This window comes from Nansenia antarctica (genome assembly GCF_963989245.1).
Source record: "Nansenia antarctica genome assembly, chromosome: 4".
Classification (NCBI taxonomy): Eukaryota; Metazoa; Chordata; class Actinopteri; order Argentiniformes; family Microstomatidae; genus Nansenia; species Nansenia antarctica.
The window spans coordinates 30638445-30660299 of NC_137689.1; the positions used below are offsets into that span (position 1 = coordinate 30638445).

The 21855-nt window shown below is 44.3% G+C and overlaps 1 protein-coding gene across 1 annotated transcript in view; it reads right to left on the minus strand.

Annotated features, from left to right (window-relative positions):
• The window catches only part of LOC308155963 (glutamate receptor ionotropic, kainate 4-like), a gene marked incomplete at both ends in the record, with an annotated part of 149780 nt that overhangs the window by 17971 nt on the left and 109954 nt on the right, over positions 1-21855 (minus strand). Inside the window, 2 exons of the mRNA XM_080529327.1 lie at positions 2136-2245; positions 7285-7398. Of these exons, the coding sequence (XP_080385453.1) occupies positions 2136-2245; positions 7285-7398 (224 nt within the window). The remainder of the gene's footprint in view (positions 1-2135; positions 2246-7284; positions 7399-21855) is intronic.

The window sequence follows — 21855 nt, forward strand, 5'->3', positions numbered from 1 at the left end:
GTCTCCCTCCTCCCTTAGCAGTGTAAAGCATAAAGTCTACATTTTGGATAAGTGCTGTGTGCAGGCCTACATAATGAATGGTGAATGTTAACAAAAGCATTTCTTAATCAAGATTGTTATGATAGCCCATAATATGGTCATACTTTGATGGCATGTTTTTAAATGTTCCAGTGAATGCGTGCATTGAAACCCCGTTGACATTGTTTGCACGTGTGCCTGTCAAAGTGTGTGCCTCAATATCGTCCTAGAAGAGGTTCATTATAAGAAGCGCTGCAGTGCCTGTCTTCTATATTACTTTTACGTTACTTTTATTTATTTGTATCGCACTTATCAAGACAGCAGTCACAAAGTGCTTCACAGTACATTTGGTAGCATACAGCATAACACAGCAAGTAAACAGCCAACAAATAAAATATAATTCATAAAATGTAAACAAGCACTTCACGAAAGCAATGAAACTAATGATAAAATGATCAAATCAATACAGATATCAGAAGTAAAAAGAGAAAACAACTTATAGAAATGCCATCCTATATACGGTAAGTGGGTTTTTAAACATTTTTTAAAAAGTGGTACAGACCCAGCTAACCTGACAGGCGATTCCATAATGTTGGAGCTACAACAGTAAAAGCACGGCCACCCTTTGTTGTGAGCCTAGTGACCGTGGGACAATTAAAAGCCGTTGGTCAGATGATCTAAGTGATCTAGGTGCAATTAGCCTCTTCCTCTAGTGATCTAGGTGCATATTAGCCTCTTCCTCTAGTGATCTAGGTGCATATTAGCCTCTTCCTCTAGTGATCTAGGTGCATATTAGCCTCTTCCTCTAGTGATCTAGATGCATATTAGCCTCTTCCTCTAGTGATCTAGATGCATATTAGCCTCTTCCTCTAGTGATCTAGATGCATATTAGCCTCTTCCTCTAGTGATCTAGGTGCAATTAGCCTCTTCCTCTAGTGATCTAGATGCATATTAGCCTCTTCCTCTAGTGATCTAGGTGCATATTAGCCTCTTCCTCTAGTGCTCTAGATGCATATTAGCCTCTTCATCTAGTGATCTAGATGCATATTAGCCTCTTCCTCTAGTGATCTAGGTGCATATTAGCATCTTCCTCTAGTGATCTAGATGCATATTAGCCTCTTCCTCTAGTGATCTAGGTGCAATTAGCCTCTTCCTCTAGTGCTCTAGGTGCAATTAGCCTCTTCCTCTAGTGATCTAGATGCATATTAGCCTCTTCCTCTAGTGATCTAGGTGCAATTAGCCTCTTCCTCTAGTGCTCTATGTGCAATTAGCCTCTTCCTCTAGTGATCTAGGTGCATATTAGCCTCTTATTAGATGTAGCTTCATTAGCTTTATTGTCATTGACAGAGTACAAGTACAAAGACAAAAAAAACACAGTTGGGCATCTAACCAGATGCAAAAGTCATAAATGTATAGACACACAGTGCATATTGGTGCAGTATTACAGTGAGTATAAGTAAATGTATATAAAGTCAGTATACGTGCAATGAATATGAATATAAAAAGTCAATATATGAGCATAAATAGCAATATGATGTGTGTAGAGTTAAGATATATGCAGTATAATATGTACAGAACAAGGCCAATGGATATCAATACAATATTGTAAGTTGAAGTCCTGAGTGGTATAGGGTATTGTTGTGTGCAATGTTCCTCCTTTTGGGAGGGGGGGGTAGAGGTATAGGGGGGGTCTAGGGGGCTACAGCCAGGATTATGATTCATACTTTGGTCAGAAGGCCACCTCCGAGCAACGCTCTTGGCCTATCGATTATGCATTGATCGATACATTGATCGATACATATTCCTCTCCACAAGATGAACTTCAGGAATGTGGGTGTAACAAGCTGGTTTGGGAAACCCTCTCCAAACTACAGCACACGTTAGCCAAGTCCTTCGCGAAGTGGTTCGTGAAACTCATAGATCCAATCCAGAATATTGTTCTATTGCTCTTTTTGCTGTTGTCTTTTAAATTAATTGTGCTTACATATTGTGCTTTTTATGTCCTAATTCAGATTCTGATTCAGATTCTGAACTCATCCCTGTTATTACAAAATGTCATTGCAGTTTCAAGTAATGACCAGCAGGTGTCAGTGTGGCACTGCACCGACTACACTCACCTGGCCACCAGGAAGAGCACACAGCTGACGATGAGATAGGCCAGCAGCATGAAGAGCCACACGCCTGGAGAGAATGGGTCCAGGAAGGAGAAGTATCCTGGTCTTCGTGTCTGCAAATCAATAACATCAAGGAACAGTTTAGGATTGCTCAGTACTCGCGATAGTAGTAGCGGTAGGGGGAATTCTTGATTTAGGAAGTTAGGGCTCTAACCATCAGTGTCTGAATCGTTACCATCACAACCATTTAACCATATAATTCAAGATTCTATTCATCTTCAATTTGAATGAGATGTATCCTTTGTCAATGGACTCTAAATGAGCATATTTTAAAGGAGACGTTAATATAGGTCTCTGGGGTCCCCAAAACATGTCAATGTTTTTTGCTGAAAAAAAAACAAAAAACTCAGATTTTAATCTAAAGGCCTCTAAATGCCTGTGGTGTTTCAGTCCTTTTCTCAACGGGCTGTTTCACTGTTGGGGAAATCATCATCAGCGGTTTTCTGCGGATTCGCTGTGTATCTGAGGAACCCGGCAGGGGAAATGTTCAACACAGCGCCCGATTTAATACAACGGATGTATCGTCTTACCCCAGTATGATGTACGGCCTGGAGGCAAATCTGAATGGCTTGTTGAATCGCATGTTTTCAAAAAAAATACACAGCCCCCGAATTGCTTTATTTCAGTTTTTATTTCACAAGCAGTGTAAAAGCGTAATACGGGACCTTTAAATGTCACGCAGCGCAAATCATCCAGACAGTCTGAACAGACTTCATTTAAATGACTTAGACATGATTTGTGCATGACATTTTAAATATGCTAATGTAGGGGTCTATCTATTGGTCTATCTATCTACTTCTATTGGTGTGCTAAATGCTAACAGTTAGCGGTTAGTGACAGCAGCCAGATAAACCAACAGAACCAAAGTGTGGATTGAAGTCTGTCCTTGTCTATAGACTCCTTTCAGGGTAAGGAACCCAATATGTGATTTTCTTATGTGGGTGAACTATCCCTTCAAAGGTTGAAAGAGGATTTCTACAGGTAGTGTGCCTGTTCCTCTACCTGCAGGTGTGTGCGTTTTGATCCCTTGAATGCCCAAATGAATTGTCCAGCTCCACGTAGGTCGTCTCTCTCACTCTCAGCGATGATTATTCACATTAACTGTCAGCCAAGATTGACACATTTTAATGAACAGCTCGTATTTTTCGTTAACCTCGGCTGTAACTCACAGAAATGCAAGTCAGGTGGTGGAAAAGTACCGTGTCCTCCTCGTAAAACTTTGCCGTAGTAATGCGCTGATATGAATCAGTCTTATGATCTAGCTAGCATGTCTGGCGACGGTCGTCACCCTAACCTTGACCCTGTCGGCCCATGGCATGAACACATCTCATTCAAGGTTCGTCGATGAGGAGTTAGGGTTAGGGGGTGATTAGATCTGGGCTGGAAGAAAAGGCCTGTTCACCATGTAACACTCCAGGGGGCTGTTCCACTAACGTTGATTAGTATATCGGCAATAAAAATAAATCAGGCGATCAGGCAACTCGGGATTGGAATTCAAGCCTCAGGTGATTCCTCGAACGAGGATCAGGCTTGTGTCATGAGTGTTCACAGAACACCGGCGTAGAAATCCTCGATATGGGCGCGTGCACGCAGACATAAAGAGCCCCGAAGAGTAAAACTGTCGAAATGAAGATACTCCACTCTGCAGGGGTCCTACTTTCGCGCAGCATTCTTATTGATCTTTATGAAGACGGAAAAATAAGATGTAAAATAGTGCAATACTGCCGCAATTAACAAGGCGAGGGAAATGGTTTGGCAAGAAATTGCTGACCGATTAAATGGTCATACTAGCCCCAGTTATTGTTATATGTTCATATTTTAATACATTTATATTTACTACTGTGGTGATATGAGCAGCAGGTTACAAACTGTAATATCATCACGATGGCATAGTGGTATCGACCACTGCCATAGTATTTATTAGTCATTTTAAGATGGTGGTTCAAATCCCTCTTCTGACACACTTTTTACTGCATTTCGTTGTCTGAATCTAATCTAAAATCTAATCTAAAAAAGTATGTAGGCTATAAAATGATGGTGCAGGCTAATTTACAAGAACTGACACGATTACAATGGTCTTTCTGAGTAGTAAATTATGTTCTTCTAACTGGACCCTGGATTTGGCATAGATTATTTTTTCTTATGATTACTGATGGATAGATGATTCACTTAGACCAGTGGTTCTCAACCTTTTTTGGGCCAGCGCCCCCCTGTCCATTATCCAGGTCTCTTACCGCCCCCCATCAAAAAAAGTAGGCTTATTTTCTTCCCTGAATATTAATGTTGACTAATATTCTGTGTTATATCATTTAAAAAGCATGTCACTGAATGCCAAAATAATGGATTTGATTTAACTGGGCAGTTGGAATATCATTATCATTAGTTTACCAGAGAGCAGAAAAGCCATGTGAATACAAATGCTGTTTCTGAGTGTTAAACGATCAGAGAATACAAACAGACTGCTACGGAACAGCAGCAATTTCACACATGTCCGTGCAGAACAAACAGTAGGCTACAAAACTGTACATTACAACTAACATTGTTAGTTTTTTAAGTGTGCTGGTGTTGCATTTCGCCAAATTGCTGTTTTATGATGCTAATATTTATTCATTTTTGATTGGACTTTGGGGGGGGGGGGGTGGTGTCACAATATAGCGGCAAATGCTAGGGGGCTATTATTTAAATATTTTATTTAGTATTCTATGGTATTATTTTCATAAACTGACCACTTAGTTCGAATTTCTCATATCAAAACATATCAAAACTTAACAAAGTTCCAAAGTTCAGAGCTCTGCGCTCTGGGAGCGCTCAGAGATGGGTGCTCTGACTGAAAACACGGTTTTGTCTGAGCGAACTGACCGTTCCTGCATTTACGAACGTACCCGTAATAACACTGCTGACAGCTGATCAATCGCAAGCAGAAAAGACGCTGACAGCTGTTCGGAGTGCTTATGTGTTCGTTTCCAGGACATCACAAGAGGAGCAACATATCACAAAAAAGCGATCGTATATTTTAGTTTGTAAACGTTAAGACGAACACATCGCAATGCTAACCTCAGAATGGCACTAGGGATAACATCCACAACAACACTTAACAGTAATACATTTATGTAATATACTGTGATGAACCTGCGAGGGGAGGGGACATTCGTAGCTGATTTCTCTAGGTTTGATTATTGGTAAGCGACAGAGAACTTTCCGGACTGGTTTATTACAATACGATTGCTTTTTTGAGATAGGTTGTTCCTGCTGTGATGTTCTGGTATGGTGGTATGGTATTAGCACTCATTTTAACTAAATTAAATAAGCTGTATTGAAAGGAAGCGAACGAAGCGAACGCATAAGCGCAGAGGGTAGTGTGTATACGCGGGGAGTGAGTATTTGGCACGACAGGCTTACGTCACTGGCGGGGACATGGACTGAGTATCAAAACTAAAATAAGAAATGTTTCGCTTATAGCCAACAATTACAATGAGCCCACAAACTGAAACATATGTCACTCAAGCGTAGCCTACAAGGAAAACACTCGTAGAAGTTGGGCATAGAAAGTTGGCTTGTGCTAGCATTAGCTATGGTGCATCCATGGTCAACATGACCTTACAGATGGGATGAACCGGGGTTCTTTCTATCGTAGCCTAGCATAGTATTGCAATTTCTGCACTGTACATGAACTGTCAAGATTCTTCTACAATGCAGCTTACCCAGACACATTGGAAACTATCAAAAGCTCTGCCTTTGCTAGCTGAGTTTTTAGCTTCTCCATCTTCTTGATGACACTCTCACTTTTATTTTTGTGTCTGCGTCACAGAGCCCGGCCAAGTTCAGAGCGCTCAGAGATCGGTGCTCTGACTGAAAAGACGGTTTGTCCGAGCGAACTGACCGTTCGTGCATTTACGAACATACCAGTAATAACACAGCTGACAGCTGTTTTTCATGAGAAAAATACTTTATGCGTGAACGCCCCCCAAGAACACCTCAACGCCCCCCTTTAAAAAATATTTGCTCCAGCGCCCCCCCGATGTTGTCTGAACGCCCCCGTTGAGAAACGATGACTTAGACAGATATATCTATTGTAAATCGATTTGCATGAAGGCTTCGGTTAAATGTAAAAAAAAAACTTCACTTAAATCAAATCTCAAACTCGCAACCTTCAGAACTCCAGCTGGCTGCCTTAACCCCTGCGCCAGCCAGACCGCTGTGACGACAGCAATGCAAGTTGATAGACATGCCTTTTTTTTATTTATCTATCGATCTATCTATCTATCACACTTTCAAAATATCAAGTCATCTATCACACAATCAAACTATCTATCTATCGACCGATCACACTTTCAAAATATCAAATTATCTATCTATCACACAGTCAAACTATCTATCTATCTATCTCGTAAAAAGTGGGAACTACGCCCCCGGGGTGCCGGAATAACGGTGCTGGGCTCGAGGAGCCAGTCAGCTAGTCTGCCTGGCGGCCTCCTCTGGGACTGCCGGCCACGGGGTCGTGCGGCGGATCCCTCGCAATAGGCAGGGGATAATTGGATACTAGGTTGGGTTCAATTGGCTACCAAATTGGGTGAAAAAAGGGATAAAATCTGAAAAACAAATGTATAAAAAAAAAAAAAAGTGGGAACTAATATTTCCTAAAAGACACTTGACGGAACTGTCGTTCGGGATATAGTTTCCGCCTGTGAGACAATTTTGACGCACGTATTACCTAAACCAAATTCTAAACCTGCTCGTGACCAGAATTACTCAGAAGGATTGGTTGCATAGCAACCAAGCAGCGAATTATTTGAGCCACATTGATGGAACCGAACGCAAAATGAAATTATCGCAGATTAGAATATTATCGCCGATTAGAAGATAATCTCGCTTAGTGGAATAGGGCCCAGGACACTGACAACAAACGTTTCCCAAAGGCACATATCTAAGATAAACAAACATACCCTCCCCAGATCATAAGCCTACCCCATAAGAGGAGGGAAAGAACTTCAACATCAGAAAGCTGACCTACAGTAAGATCAACTTAGTCCTACAACGGTGTATGTGACTGTGTGTGTGTGTGTGTGTGTGTGTGTGTGTGTGTACATCTCACCACATGTGCTCTGTACATGATGCTGATTCCCAGGGTCATGAAGGGTTTGGAGAAGTCGACGACCTTCTCTCTCTCTGAGGTGATGGTCAGGCCTGCTAGGGCCATGTCAGCCTTCTGGAAACCAACACACACAGGTTTATACGTCTATGTAAATGGACTGACTTATATAGCGCCTTATTCCAAAGCGCTTTACAACGGCCTCTCATTCACCCATTCACACACACATTCACACACCAATGGCGGCAAGCTACCATGCAAGGCGCCGGCCTGCTCATTGGGAGCAATTTTGGGGTTCAGTGTCTTGCCCAAGGACACTTCGACATGTGGCCAGCCGGGATTCGAACCGCTGATCTGCCAACCTTGTGATCATTAGACGGCGACTCTACCTCCTGCGCCACAGCCGCCCCACAGGCACATACGTCTATGTCACCGTCTATGTCAGAGACTTAACAACACACAGGTTTATACGTCTATGTCACGTCTATGTCAGAGACTTTACAACACACAGGTGTATACGTCTATGTCACCGTCTATGTCAGAGACTTTACAACACACAGGTTTATACCGTCTATGTCACCGTCTATGTCAGAGACTTTACAACACACAGGTTTATACGTCTATGTCAGAAACTTTACAACACACAGGTGTATACGTCTATGTCACCGTCTATGTCAGAGACTTTACAACACACAGGTTTATACGTCTATGTCACCGTCTATGTCAGAGACTTTACAACACACAGGTTTATACGTCTATGTCACTTCTATGTCAGAGACTTTACAACACACAGGTTTATACGTCTATGTCACCGTCGATGTCAGAGACTTTACAACACACAGGTTTATACCGTCTATGTCACCGTCTATGTCAGAGACTTTACAACACACAGGTTTATACCGTCTATGTCACCGTCTATGTCAGAGACTTTACAACAGAGACTTTAGAATGCGGAGTTGCAATAGATTAGCGAGAGCGTGTTGCGACAGACCAGAAGAGCCCTCCAGAGAGACCAGACAGACAGACTGCTTGGACGAAAGAAAAAACCCAGAATGAAAAGCATAGATTACTTTTTCTTGCGATGACTGATGGATAGATGGTTCACTTATTTAGACAAATGTATTTGTCGTGAGTCGCTTTAGATAAAGGCGTCTGCTAAAATCCAAAGTAAAAAATCCAAATCCAAACCAAAGACATAAAAAAAAAGCCCAGTGAAACGAGCGGCTGTTCTCGTTCTGTCTTGTTCACTACTCTACACTCTTTGAGGGGCATGACATCATATGATGCTGGTTTTCTCTGTGTACCACATGTACAAAAGAGGAGATTTGGTGAGGCTGTATTCTCATTTTATGCACCCAGATTGTGGAATGCACTGCCAGTTTACATTAGGGATGCAACCTCAGCAAATATGTTCAAGTCAAGACTAAAAACCCATCTTTTTAATATTGCCTTTAAATGACTAAATAATTTAATTATGATTCTATAATGATTATTATTATTATTATTATTATATCCCGGATCTACCTGTCTAAAGCAGGAGTATATAAATCCTATGAATCCGTAAAGTGGCAGTAGGCAGGCTTGTTGAAAGAAAAGTGCCCCCCCAGATGCATTACTCTCAGTGGAAACCAACTAAAACACCTCCTTGGCTCCCCTGTCATTGTGTGATTGCCCTTTCCACCTCAGGTTGTTTTCATTCCAGTCGCTGGGTTTATGGCCAGGGAGGTTTTTATAGGAGAGAGAGATGGTCTCAGGTGAACATCTTCTGCCAGACAATTTCAGTGTTGAATCGCTGAAGCGAAGAACAACCTTTTCTATTGAACACGGTCTATGTAGCATCAGTAGAAGCTTAGACGGATTACCGCACGGGCAAAAGGGGCACGTGCACAGGGCCCAGGAGCCAATAAGGGCCCTTAGACTTTGGAGAAAAAAGATATTGCAACAGCGATTTGACTTGTCAAGTCTCAGCAGAACGTCCAGATTTTATGCTATCTGCTATTTCTCTTCAGCCAATCAGGAAATAGCACAGACCAGCATCATCTGTTGCCAAGAAGCGGAGTGGACCTCATTAATACGACCCGTTTCCGAGCCAAACAGGAATTAGCATTTCGTGGTAACGATGAGAGTGCAAACTTCTAATCGTGGCAATTATGTTGAGCTATTACATGCTTTTGCTGAGAAAGTTGAAAAGTTAGCTTGACATTTGGAGACAGGTAGGCAAGACTTTTGAAACTCTCACCTAATAATAATAATAATAATAATAATAATAATAACTTCGATTTCTATAGCGCCTTTCATAAGACCCTTTACAATTCTAAAGGGAATGGTCAGACAGACAAAACAGAAAACAAACAAAGCAAAACAGAAACAGTGACTAGGGGCCAAAGGCCTTGGAGAACCGATGGGTTTTAAGGGCTGATTTGAAGGAGTCCAGGGTGGGGGCGTTGCGGATCACTATGGGGAGGGAGTTCCAGAGACTAGGTGCAGCCACGCTGAAGGCTCTGTCCCCAAAGGTCCGTAGGTTGGTGCGGGGGGTGGACAGACGGGAAGGGGTATGTTGGGAGAGGAAGACAGTTAGGTACTGGGGGGCGCAGGTGTGGAGGGATTTGTAGGTGAGGAGGAGGATTTTGTATGTGATGCGGGACTTGACCGGGAGCCAGTGGAGGTGAATGAGGGTGGGGGTGATGTGCTGCCAGGGCTTGGTGTGGGTGAGGACCCTGGCAGCTGAGTTCTGCACATACTGGAGCCTGTCCAGGGCTTTGTTGGGAACCCCGAACAGGACTCCATTGCAATAATCCAGACGGGAGGTGACGAATGCGTGGATGAGGGTTTCGGCAACGGAGTCAGTGAGGATGGAAGGTCGAAATCTGGCGATATTTCTTTTTTTTTGAAATTTTCTTTTTATTGTCAATGGTCATTGGTTACAACAATCGTCATTACATTCAACATATCACAATCAACTCAGTTCCTATGACCAAAGTCTTTTTTTCTTTGGTAATGAGGGGTGCTGGCCACTAAGTGGGGCCCCTCTGTTGCAAAAATAAAAAAGATGTGGCTCTTGGTCAATGACCGAATAGGCTGAAGGAAAAAAAAGAGTCTAGTGACTGTCTATGAACTGTCGGTGTCAGCCTATGTTAACATCTTGAAAAAATAATAATAAGAGTCTCTGGGCTGAAGTGAATCACTCACTCATTATCTGCTGTAGAATCCACATCGCCCCGACGAAACTGCTTCAATCTCTCCCGGACTTGCTGCTGATGTTGGTTCTGGGCTCCACCCCTCCGGGGCTCGGTTGTTTCCCACGGTAGAAGTCGAGTCAGCGTTTCCTCCGTTATGCCCTTGTCCTTGGTCCCGCGAACAGCTCCGTCCAAGATGAATCCCCGTCTCCGCAGGTCCTCTGCTGCTTGTGTCGCGCTGTTATACATGACGGTGCCTGTATCAAAAAAGACACGCATTCTAGCCAGCGGGGTCTGGAAGCGTATTCCCCTCTCCTTAAGCGCCTTCTTGATGGGTATATATTCCTTCCTTTTGTTCTGCACGTCCGTCGCATAATCATGGTCGAAAAAAACACGTTTGTTTTGGTAAGTGGGTTGCTTTTTCCAGGCGGTATAGAGGACCTTTTCTTTCACTGTAAACTGGAGGAACTTGATGACCATGGATCGCGGTGGAGCTCCTCCGGGTGGTCTGGGCGCCAAGGCACGGCACCACACCGTCCTCCATCTGCCCCACGCGCTCCTCCGCCCCCTCCACTCGGCCTATCACGTCTTGGATTTGCTGGTTCACTCCTGTCGTGAGTTCATCCATTTGTTTCTTAATGTCCTCTCGGAAATCCGTGAGGAATTCGGAAAAGTCCTTTTTCAATTCAGCTTGCCAAGTTGTCATACCCGCATTCACGACTTCGCTCACCACTTTACGAATCGAGTCCAGCGTTTCATTCTCTCTCAAGCCTCCATCTTGTTCCGTCGGGGTAACGTTAGCTCTGTTGCTAGCTGCTCCGTCTTTCTCAGTTATTCTCTCAGATGGCTTTCGAACCCCAGTACCCTTTCTCTTATATTTGTCCCCCTCCATCATTACGTTGATATATATCAATTCGAGTGCATAAAATATCTTGAATTAGGGGTAATTTAAGGCTGACACCGGAGCTCTGTTATCAGGCTGCCATCTCTGTTCGCGCGCCACCGGAAGTCCCTGGCGATATTTCTAAGTTGAAAAAATGCGGATTTGGTGATGGATTTTATGTGGAAGGAGAGGGTGGAGTCCAGGATGACGCCCAGGTTTCGCACTTCGGAGGATGGGGAGATGGAGCAGCCGTCGACCTCAAGGATGAAGTCACCAACCATCTTTGTGAGTGACATGAAACTGATCACTCCATTGCCGATAGATAATCGCTTGTTGTTGTTATATAAGGAGCTGGCTTTATTAAACTTTTAGGTCTGTCATGACAAAGTAGTCTGAATATGAGTGCAGCGGTGTGTTTTTATGTATTCGTTTAGTGTGCGCGCGCGCTTTAGCCTTGACAGCTAATGCCTTTGTGTTGCAAATGGGAGGCAAGTTACCTAGCTAGATACTTAGCCTACATACTCAGGTCAACAGGTGTTTTTGGTGTCCTTTAGGAACTGTTGGACCAATGTATTGATGTATGCTTTGGGTCATTGTCTTGTTGGAAGACCCAGTGACGACCTAAGCCTAGACTAAGAGCAGATTTCTTCATATTATCCCTCAAAATGTCAACATAGTTTTCTTTTTTCATGATGCCATGCACCTGAACAAGGCTCCCTGTGCCTGAGTTTGCAAAACAGCCCCACAGCATGATGCTCCCACCACCATGTTTAACTGTGGGAACTGTGTTCTTAGGGTTGAAGGCCTCTCCCTTTCTTCGCCAGACATAAGCAACATCCATGTGCCCAAACAGTTCCAGTTTAGTCAGACCAAAGCACAGATTTCCAAAACTCATCTTTACCTTTCAAATGTTCACGGGCAAACCTCAGTCTAGCTCTGATGTGCCGCTCTTTGAGTAAAGGGGTTCTTCTGGGATGATGGCCCTGAAGCACACCACGATGAAGAGCCCTCACAACTGTATTCCTTGAAACATCAACTCCACAAGAGGCCAGGTCAGCAACAATCATCTTGGCAGATGTCCTTGGTGTCTTGCTGACTATTTTCCTCTCCAGAGTTCTTGAAATCTTGAGCATTTAACCACGCCCCAGGTTTGTTTCTTACAGAATTTGTCTCCTTGTACTTAGCAATGATGCAACGTACAGCGGTTCTAGACACTGAGACGCTTGGAAATGGCAGTGTAGCCTTCCGCCTTATCATGAGCCTATTCTGAGCTCAAGACTGATTTCCTTTGTCTTTGGCATGGTGAGTAAAGCCGGGCATAGACTGTGCGATTTGTCCACGATTTTGCCACGATTTTGTTGTCGCAGACTACGTTGCGTAGTCGTAGAGACATCCTAGCGTCGTAAGGCCAAATCGGGACGTCGTAAGTCGCACAGTGTGAGAGAGTCAGCGATCAACGACTAATTGCTCCTACGTTCTAAAGACGAGGCTACGACCTGCCGACACATTTCTGGCAGGTCAGAAATTTTCGCCGTGGCTCGTGAAGTGTGGGTGGTCCTACAGTTCACAATGAACAACAAGTGTACAAGTCGCGTCATAAGCAATCGTGGATGACAATCGTGGCTGAGAGCAATCGTACAGTGTGAGCACAATCGTACAGTGTGAGCACGCACGTCGTAAGGTCTGATCAAGTCGGAGACGGTAGGACTGAAACTTTCAGTCGTGCAGTGTGAGGGGTTCACCGACATAACATCGCACAGTCTCTGCCCGGCTTAAGAGTAGTAGTATAGTCCCTCTCAATAATGTGTTCAAGTGCCCTGTTTCTTGGAGTCCTTTTATGCTAATTGAATGCTCAGGTGTTGTTAGGAAGCCAATTGACTGTACAGGTGTGGTTTGAAATCTGATTGGTTGCTTAGGTGTGTTTTTAAAGCAAATATTCACATGGGTGCTAATATTTTTGACCACCCCATTTTTCACTATATTTGATATAAAGCAAGCCTAAAAACTTATTTTATATTCCAAAATGTACCAACAGCTAATAAATAGCACTGGTGAATGTTTGATTATATAAAGTTTTATCAATGATGCAAACATTGGGAAGAATTTTAGGAAAATGTTCCATAATTCCTGGGGGGCTAATAATTTTGGCCTCAACTGTAGCTCTGGTCCGATCCACCTGTCTTTGTCCATTGTCATTGTAGGTAACTGAGAAACTGTAATTTTCCCAAACAAGAGACTTAAGGGATGCTGTAGGAATTTCAAGCTCTAGTTTAAACTAAACTAACCTAAACTACTGACAATCTCTCTGTGGCCTGTGTGCGCATGCAGTTCAGTTCGGTACACTCGTTCGGTACACACACGTACGAACTGAAGGACCGGTAATGCAAATCTTCGGTACGAATACGTGTACCGTTACACCCCTACTGTTTACCGCTACGATAGCAAACCTTTACGCAGCAAACGTAACAAACTATGACAATTCAGTAGAGACACTTGAGGGGGAGCTTAAGTGGCATAGCACACTAATGCCTGGTACACACATAAAGATTCTAAAGAAATCTTAACAGATTTTTTATCTGAGAGAGACTCCACACATGGAGATTAAAAAATCATGGATTGAACAGTTTTGATCGTATTGTGTGTGGTGTGCTCCGATATTCCCAATACAGCACACCACATACATAAAGATCTGTCTAGAGTCTCGTCCCCCAAGCCAGAAATCTCGCGTGATCAGGGTAGTAGTACCCTGACTGACCTGTATGAGGGAGCCATGTGCGACAAGGCAAATAAAGTACTGAAGAACGAAAAGAAGAAGACCCGTCAGTCAGCTCGCTTCTTGATTGGCTACATTCCATTCCACGTCACAATCGGACTCGTGAGTTGTCAGTTTCACCCACACACAAGAGGACTTAAACAACGTTTTTATTCAAAGAGTACATATACAAAATTATACACAGTGTATACATATACACCAGTGGCGGCTGGCCGATAGAGGGCGCTGGGGCGCCGCCCCCACCTTCACTTCCTTGTTGCGATTTGTAAAAGTTTTTTTTTAAATAAACATTGTTTATTCACAAAATGCGGCTGATATTCTGTCGGCGCCTATCAGCATTCATTAAAAATCCTCCAATACAATAAACATTTTTATCTGTGTGTGTGTAAAACTCACTGTTAAAATACATAGGGGGGAGAACGCGGGGCGCCGGTCAATGAAAGTCTATGCCAGGACGAATACTTTTGGCTTACACGTGAGCTGTAGCAGCGCTCCAATTGGCTGTCTCTATTTCTTGGCCAGGGCGCACAAATGTGCGTCCCTGAATCTCCGGTTGTATTGCAGACAATGCATTATGCTGAGGACTTTCGACTTCCGGTTTTCCGGACTTCGGGCTTCCGGAGTATTTTAAATGAACATTCGTAATGTCTGTCTCTGATGTTCATGGTCAATTAAATCAGCCTATTTTGTGCAACTAATAATGTTCCCGCTAATGGGTTAACCAAGCAGCCTCGCACCTAACGTGCAAGCACCTATCTTCGAACTATTCATAGCGATATGCGCGGGGCAAGGCGGAGGTACGGGTAAACACGGCTCATGTTCTGTCATCAAAGGTAAGAGTTGGTTTTCTTTAACTCAGCTGATGCATTGCTGTTGTTGTTTACCGAATGCTCCATCTGACTGTCACACTGTGATTGTACTTGTGTAAACAGTAACACAGACGGAGTGAATTTCATGAATGAAAGTGAAAGTTCTGTCACAAAATGCCGTTATTTGTGTTACAGACATGGTCTGGTTGTGTTACAGACATGGTCTGGTTGTGTTTCTGACATGGTCTGGTTGTGTTACTGACATGGTCTGGTTGTGTTACAGACATGGTCTGGTTGTGTTTTTGACATGGTCTGGTTGTGTTTCTGACATGGTCTGGTTGTGATACATCATTGAATGTGTTGACCTGCTGTGATGTGTTGACCACCATCACTCTCCATCATCATCCATCATGTGTCTATGAAATAGATAGTTACTGTACTACTGACTGCAGCATTCATCTCTGCTCATTGATGTAGCCATGTCACACAGACACATAGTACACATATTCATCTGCTACCTTTATTAACCTGAGTGTAGCTGTGAGGCCTGTACTAGCCTTGTTGACTAGACTTCCTCCTTGTCTGACACTGGGTATTGGACCGTACCGACGTCCATAGACCGGTCACTCTTCCACCTCAGTGTCTGTAGTTGACAGGGTAACTTCTCCATGGCCCACACAGTCATTTTAAGGGTGAAAGTTGAAATTATACAGTGGTTGTAATGCCAGTGCGTGTTTTATGCGCGTGCACGCGGAAAAAATCGTGCACGCGGAAAAAAAATTCGCGCGCGCTGCGCGCGCGAAAGAGGACCCCCCCGCCACACTGCTGTGCCCCACCCAAAATTTTGGGCACCAGCCGCCACTGATATACACATCACATATATATCACAAATGACTCTTAGTTTTGTTTTGTTTAGTCTTGTTTTTTTCCCTAAACATGGATATCAAATAATCCCCTCCCTCCCGCCCCACCCTAAGATTTAAAAAAATTCATCAAAATAAATCAAATCCAAACAAATAAATAATAAAATAATAAATAAACAATTTAAAAAACTAATTATAATAATAATAAAATTCAAATGAAATAAACGTTTTAACAACTTATGGTACTCTTCAAAAGAAAACCTATTCAGTATGGAAAGTGATGAAAACAATGGTACACTTTAAATCTGTGAAAGCTAGGCTGTGTGACCCTCTATAAATGAGAAGAACTCCTACAATCAGCAAGTGGGCCTACCCCACAATAACTTCCCCATTCCCCTCCCACATGACCCTCTCAACACAACTTCAGTCAGGAGGTAATGATTCTAATTGATCTACATGAGATTAATGGTGGCCAATGTGTGTAAAATTTATCAGAATATCCTCGGATTGTAAATATATTTTTTTCCAGATTTAGGAATGACAACACATCACTTAGTAGGGGTGTAAATCACCAGCTTCATCACGATACGATATTATATCGATTTGTTTGTATGACGATACAATGTTTGACGATATCACAATGTCAGTCACGATACGATTTCGATTCGATTCAAGATCGATATGACGATATGATCGATATGACGCGATATCATATGCCAATCTAACACATTTATCAACTCACAAAAAGTGTTTCCCGAGTATTTCAACTCGCACTGGCATTGTTTGCATATGGTGAGTGTTTTGTCTGTAGAGCCGTCTTTGCTGCGGAATCCGAAATATTTCCAGACCGCCGACTTATTACCGAGAGGAGAGCGAATTTCATCGTCATTATCCCTGCTACTCGCCATGACTTGACCTGCACAGTGTGCAGCGCTCTTTGACTTTGTCGCGCGCTGCACGGAAATGGTGACAGTCACGCAGAATGTGCCATTTCAAAATAAAGGTGTATCTTTAAGATGACGATATAGATCGATGTTTTTACATTGCGTCGATGTAATCAGATCGTTAGTCAATGAATCGATGCATCGATGTGAATCGATGTATCGTTACACCCCTATCACTTAGCCATAATTTTGGTGATGGGGGAGGTTCTGCTTTCCAATACAAGAGTATCCTCCTACGGGCAATCAGTGAGGCAAAGGACACAACATTGGTCTGTCTTTTGGTCAAGACCACATCTTCCTCAGGGATCCCAAAGATAGCAATTTGAGGGCAAGGTAAAATAGTTGTCACCAGTGCCTCAGAGATAATATCAAAGAAGGATTTCCAGAATGTCGTCAGTTTAGAGCAGGACCAGAACATGTGGGTTAAATCCCCTGGTGAATGGGCACACCTGTTACAGTTGTCTGCTACGTTGGGATATATTTTAGACAATCTGGCTTTACTGTAGTGGACTCTGTGAAGAACCTTGAACTGGATGAGGCCTAGTCTAGCACAAGAGGCAGAGGTGTTAACTTTCTCCAGTGCCTCCTCCCACCATTCATCCGAAAAAGTGATCCCCAGCTCAGTCTCCCAACCTGTCCTAATTTTGCTTATGACCATGTCTTTTCGGGGAATAATCTCTATATGAGATTGAGATTGAGATATGAGACATGACCTCTATCCATACTAGCTGAGGGGAGGAAACACTCTATGCCTGTGGAGGGGGCAGCTGTGGGAATGTAGGGGAATGGGTCTCGGATGAAATGTCAAATTTCAGCAACAGTGCCTCCTTCAGATCCGCGTAGACATTGGACATGTCCTCGTCCATGGCGGTGTAGGCCTCTAGGGCTTTGCCCGTCAACAACGGGACCAGCCGACACGCCCACTCACCCTCCGGCCACTGCCATGTCCTTGCCATTCTTTCGAACCGCAGGAGGTAATTCTCAATGTCCTCCCCCTGCTGGTACAATGGCATTTTAGGCTCTTTCCGCTGAAAAACCGGCAAGTCATCCCCGCTGACGAGGTCAGCCTGGCCGCTTGGGCTGCTGGCACGCTGCCCCCAGCTGACCGACGAAACACCCGACCTTCTTGGGGCTGGAGTCGGGAGTGCCCATCTGGGACTACTGCATGCTGACGTGGCTGGACCCGAAGGGACTGCTGCCCCAGCCCCTCTGGACGGTGATGGGAGGAGTGATGCCTGGAGGCCGCGGAGTTCCTCCCGTAGGTCCTCATCTCTCCTCTGTTGTATAGACAAAAAGTTCTGAAACAGGGACACCAAGCCAGGGTCCGCTGCCGATTCAACTGGGGCTGACCCAGTCCGCCTGGAGCTAGGCCCGGGCTTGTCATACCCCTGGTTGTCCTCATCCTCAGAGGTGGTCGCTGTCTGCCATGCCTTCTCCTTTTTCCCTGCTGGGGCCAACCGATCTGAACGCAGCCCCGTCCTGGTCTTCTTCCGGCCCAGGCCCGGACGCACTGGTTTGCGACTTGCCATCCCACCGCTGCCACCAAATGTCACAAGAGTGGTACCACCACTGGTTCCTTTCTTAAATTATGGCAAAGTCGCAGCATTTTTCATGCAAGGTGTATTTATTTGGCCCGTGTAGACAAAGACACAGCATACAGATACCACAGCATCCTGGCTCTCCCAAACTCCGACTGCCTAGGGTTTACTCTGGGGCCCCTCTTAAACTCTAAGCCCCGCCCCCTTGGAACATACCAAGTTCACATACCATAATTAGTTAGTGCCAAACTAACTTCACTTGTCTGTAAATACAATATTCTACTATATTACCAACACAAAGTATTTTACAGTACAGTACACACACCCACATACATGTCAAAACACATTAACGACAACAATACCCACAAACAGTCAATTAACACGTGGTCTATGCTGGTTTTTGAACACACCCATCCCAGCCCCATGCGCACGCATTATAAGACCCGCCCCCTCCCGACAGCTCTGTTTGCCCGATCTCCGCTACACCCCGGAAGACCTACAGCGGGGACAATGGACAAACAGTTTACAAACGGAGACAAACATGTAACGTACAATAAACAGAGTGCCTTACACCATGGTGTATTTGCGTGATTGTTTATGTGTATATATAACTGTGGAGGGCTTGTAAATGGAAGGTGTAGACGAACATGATAACCTACAGAATGGTAGGGAACGGGGAGTGTGTATGTGTATATATATGGCCTGTCCGAGTTAGTCGGCAGGTCGTGACGGCATCTCCGTCACAGGGTCTTAACAAAGTGCAGAATCTGAAAGTATCTAAACCGGTCAGAGTGGCGTATATTATATGTGTCACATTAAATGGGTCATTAAATTCTGCAAATAGGCCATCTATGTATAAGTCTCGTAAAGTGATTAGACCCTCTCTATTCCATGTTGCAAAGCCAGAATCGAGTTTAGCAGGTAAGAAAAGATGATTATTACAGATGGGTGCTGACATGGAGAGCGTGGTCCACCCATATGTCCCTCTCATTTGGGCCCAGATCCTCAATGTTGACACAACAATTGGGTTCTTACTATATCTTGTCGGTGACAGTGGCATATCACTGCAAGCCAAAGCTTGGAGGGAAGATGTTGGACAAGAACTGGCCTCAAGTTGACACCAGCTACTGTCCGGTTCACTCATCCATAGGACAATTTTGTGAAGATTGGCGGCCCAGTAATACAGTCTGACATTTGGTAAGCCCAGCCCTCCCTGTGTCCTGTCTCTTTGTAGTAAGGACAATTTAATTCTTGGAGTTTTGCCCTCCCATATAAATGAGTAGGGTTGGGTACCGAAAACCGGTACCGGTTGGTACCGGTTACTTTACATTCGGTACCTACCGAACCGAATTGCAACAGAGATTTCGGTGCCTCGTTTCGGTTCCTCTGTCGCCCCCTGGTGTCCGAAACGGACGTTACATGCAACCGCACGTGACATCGCCTGTTAAAATTCCACTCAGTGCATGTAATCCGAGACTGAATGCTCTCAACAAGTGCGAGGTAACGCGCTTGCAAAACAGTTTTATGATTAGTCTGAATTTAGCGGGCTATATGGATTTCAGGAAATCCCTCTCCTTTGCGTCTCTCCAATCTCTTTAACAATGTTTTATTGTCAGGGGGAAAGAATTGGAGAATTACAGGGCAATATGCGCAGTGCAAAAATAATCTAAAATCAACACGAACAGAACGGCGGAGGTACGGGTAAACAGGGCTCATCATGTCATCAAAGGTAAAAGTTGGTTTTCTTTAACTCAGCTGATGCATTACCTTGCTGTTGATCAGTGGCGGCTGGTGCTAAAATGTTTGGGTGGGGCACAGGTTATGGGGGAAGAATATCAACTTTAAAATCTGGATTTACAGTCAATTTTAGCATGAGAATAGCTCTACCCCCCTGTACAGACCTCGCCATCCCCTCTACCTAGGGTGACCAGGTCCCAACAACCCAAATGTGGGACAAGGAGTATGTTTGTGTGGGACAATGTGGGACACCCTCTCAACAGGCCCCGACCGAACTTTAGGTGCCCCTGGTACACCCAATGCTTTCAATTCTGCTGTACGTTTTGCAGATGATGAAAAGTGACTGAATGTTTTGTTCACTACAGACTCAATGTCAATGTTCAACCTGTCTCCAGCATGCTTTGCACTGTTGTGCACTATGTGGGCCATACAGTTAGCCTTTATGATCATGCAACTGTTGTCTGCTTTTAGCTTCTGGAAAACAGAATTGTTTTTCTCATAATTTACACTTGCATTGTCGGCAGTGTATGCTGAAATCATGTCAGATTGCAGGCCCTTTTCTTGTAGCTTGCTTGTAATCTGGCGGTGTATGGCAGCAGCTGACTCATCACTATCCTCATAAAAGTCAAGGATCTTACTTTTCAAACCCAACTCTGGGGTCCAATATCTCAGAGACAGTGGGAAGAGTTTTGTCGTGCCATGATTTGAAGCATCTGAAGCCACCGAAAAAAATGGTGTTGTCTTTAATTCTGTCAAACAACTCTCCACAGAGGCAGGGGCAAGCACATCTGTTACTATTGACGCTGCTTTAGTACGACCACATGACATTTTCTTTGCTATCTCAGAGTCTGGAAAAATGGTCGGAGCTAGCTTGTTAACACAGTCAATTGAAAGGTATGATTGGGAGTGTTGCACTGTATGGTAAACGTGTTATTTCTGCTGCTGTTACCTTATCAGAGTGGCCATCATTTTTCGGTTTGAGTAGGAATGTCTCCATAGAGTTGGATGTCTCTTTTTGAGCGACACGTTTCTTGTGAGAATCGCATTCTCGGTGTCTTTTGATGTCGTATTCACCGCCATGTGAAATTGAAAAATAACTCTTGCAAAGATTGCAAAAAAAACTCAGAGAGTCGCCCTGCACTGGCTTCACCCACGTATAAGTGTTTTCCCAGTTTTTGTTGTAGGTGCATCTTCTTTTCTTGCTGACTGTGGTTTGAGTTTCCTCCATTTTCTATAACCTGCTGCATCTGACTCGCGTTCGTCGTTGTTGTTTGGGGGGGACTTGCTTTCATTGGTTAACCTGGCTGCACCTGACCCCAGCACCTGACGGGTGCTACAGTTTGATTGACAGCAAACACAGCCCCGTGATGATAGCATTCCCTGCTTTCTCCACAGCCATTGGATAAATCCGATTTTTATTTATTTATTGTTTTGCCAATAATAATTAAATATGCGGGACATCGTCCCAATTTGCGGGACGCACTAAAAGTCGTGAAAATGCTGTGCAGTCCCGCACAAAGCGGGACATCTGGTCACCCTACCTCTACCCCCCTGTACAGACCTCTTCATCCCCTCTACCCCCCTGTACAGACCTCTTCATCCCCTCTACCCACCTCTACAGACCTCTTCATCCCCTCTACCCACCTCTACAGACCTCTCCATCCCCTCTACCCACCTCTACAGACCTCTCCATCCCCTCTACCCCCCTGTACAGACCTCTTCATCCCCTCTACCCCCTGTACAGACCTCTCCATCCCCTCTACCCCCTGTACAGACCTCTCCATCCCCTCTACCCCCCTGTACAGACCTCTCCATCCCCTCTACCCCCTGTACAGACCTCTCCATCCCCTC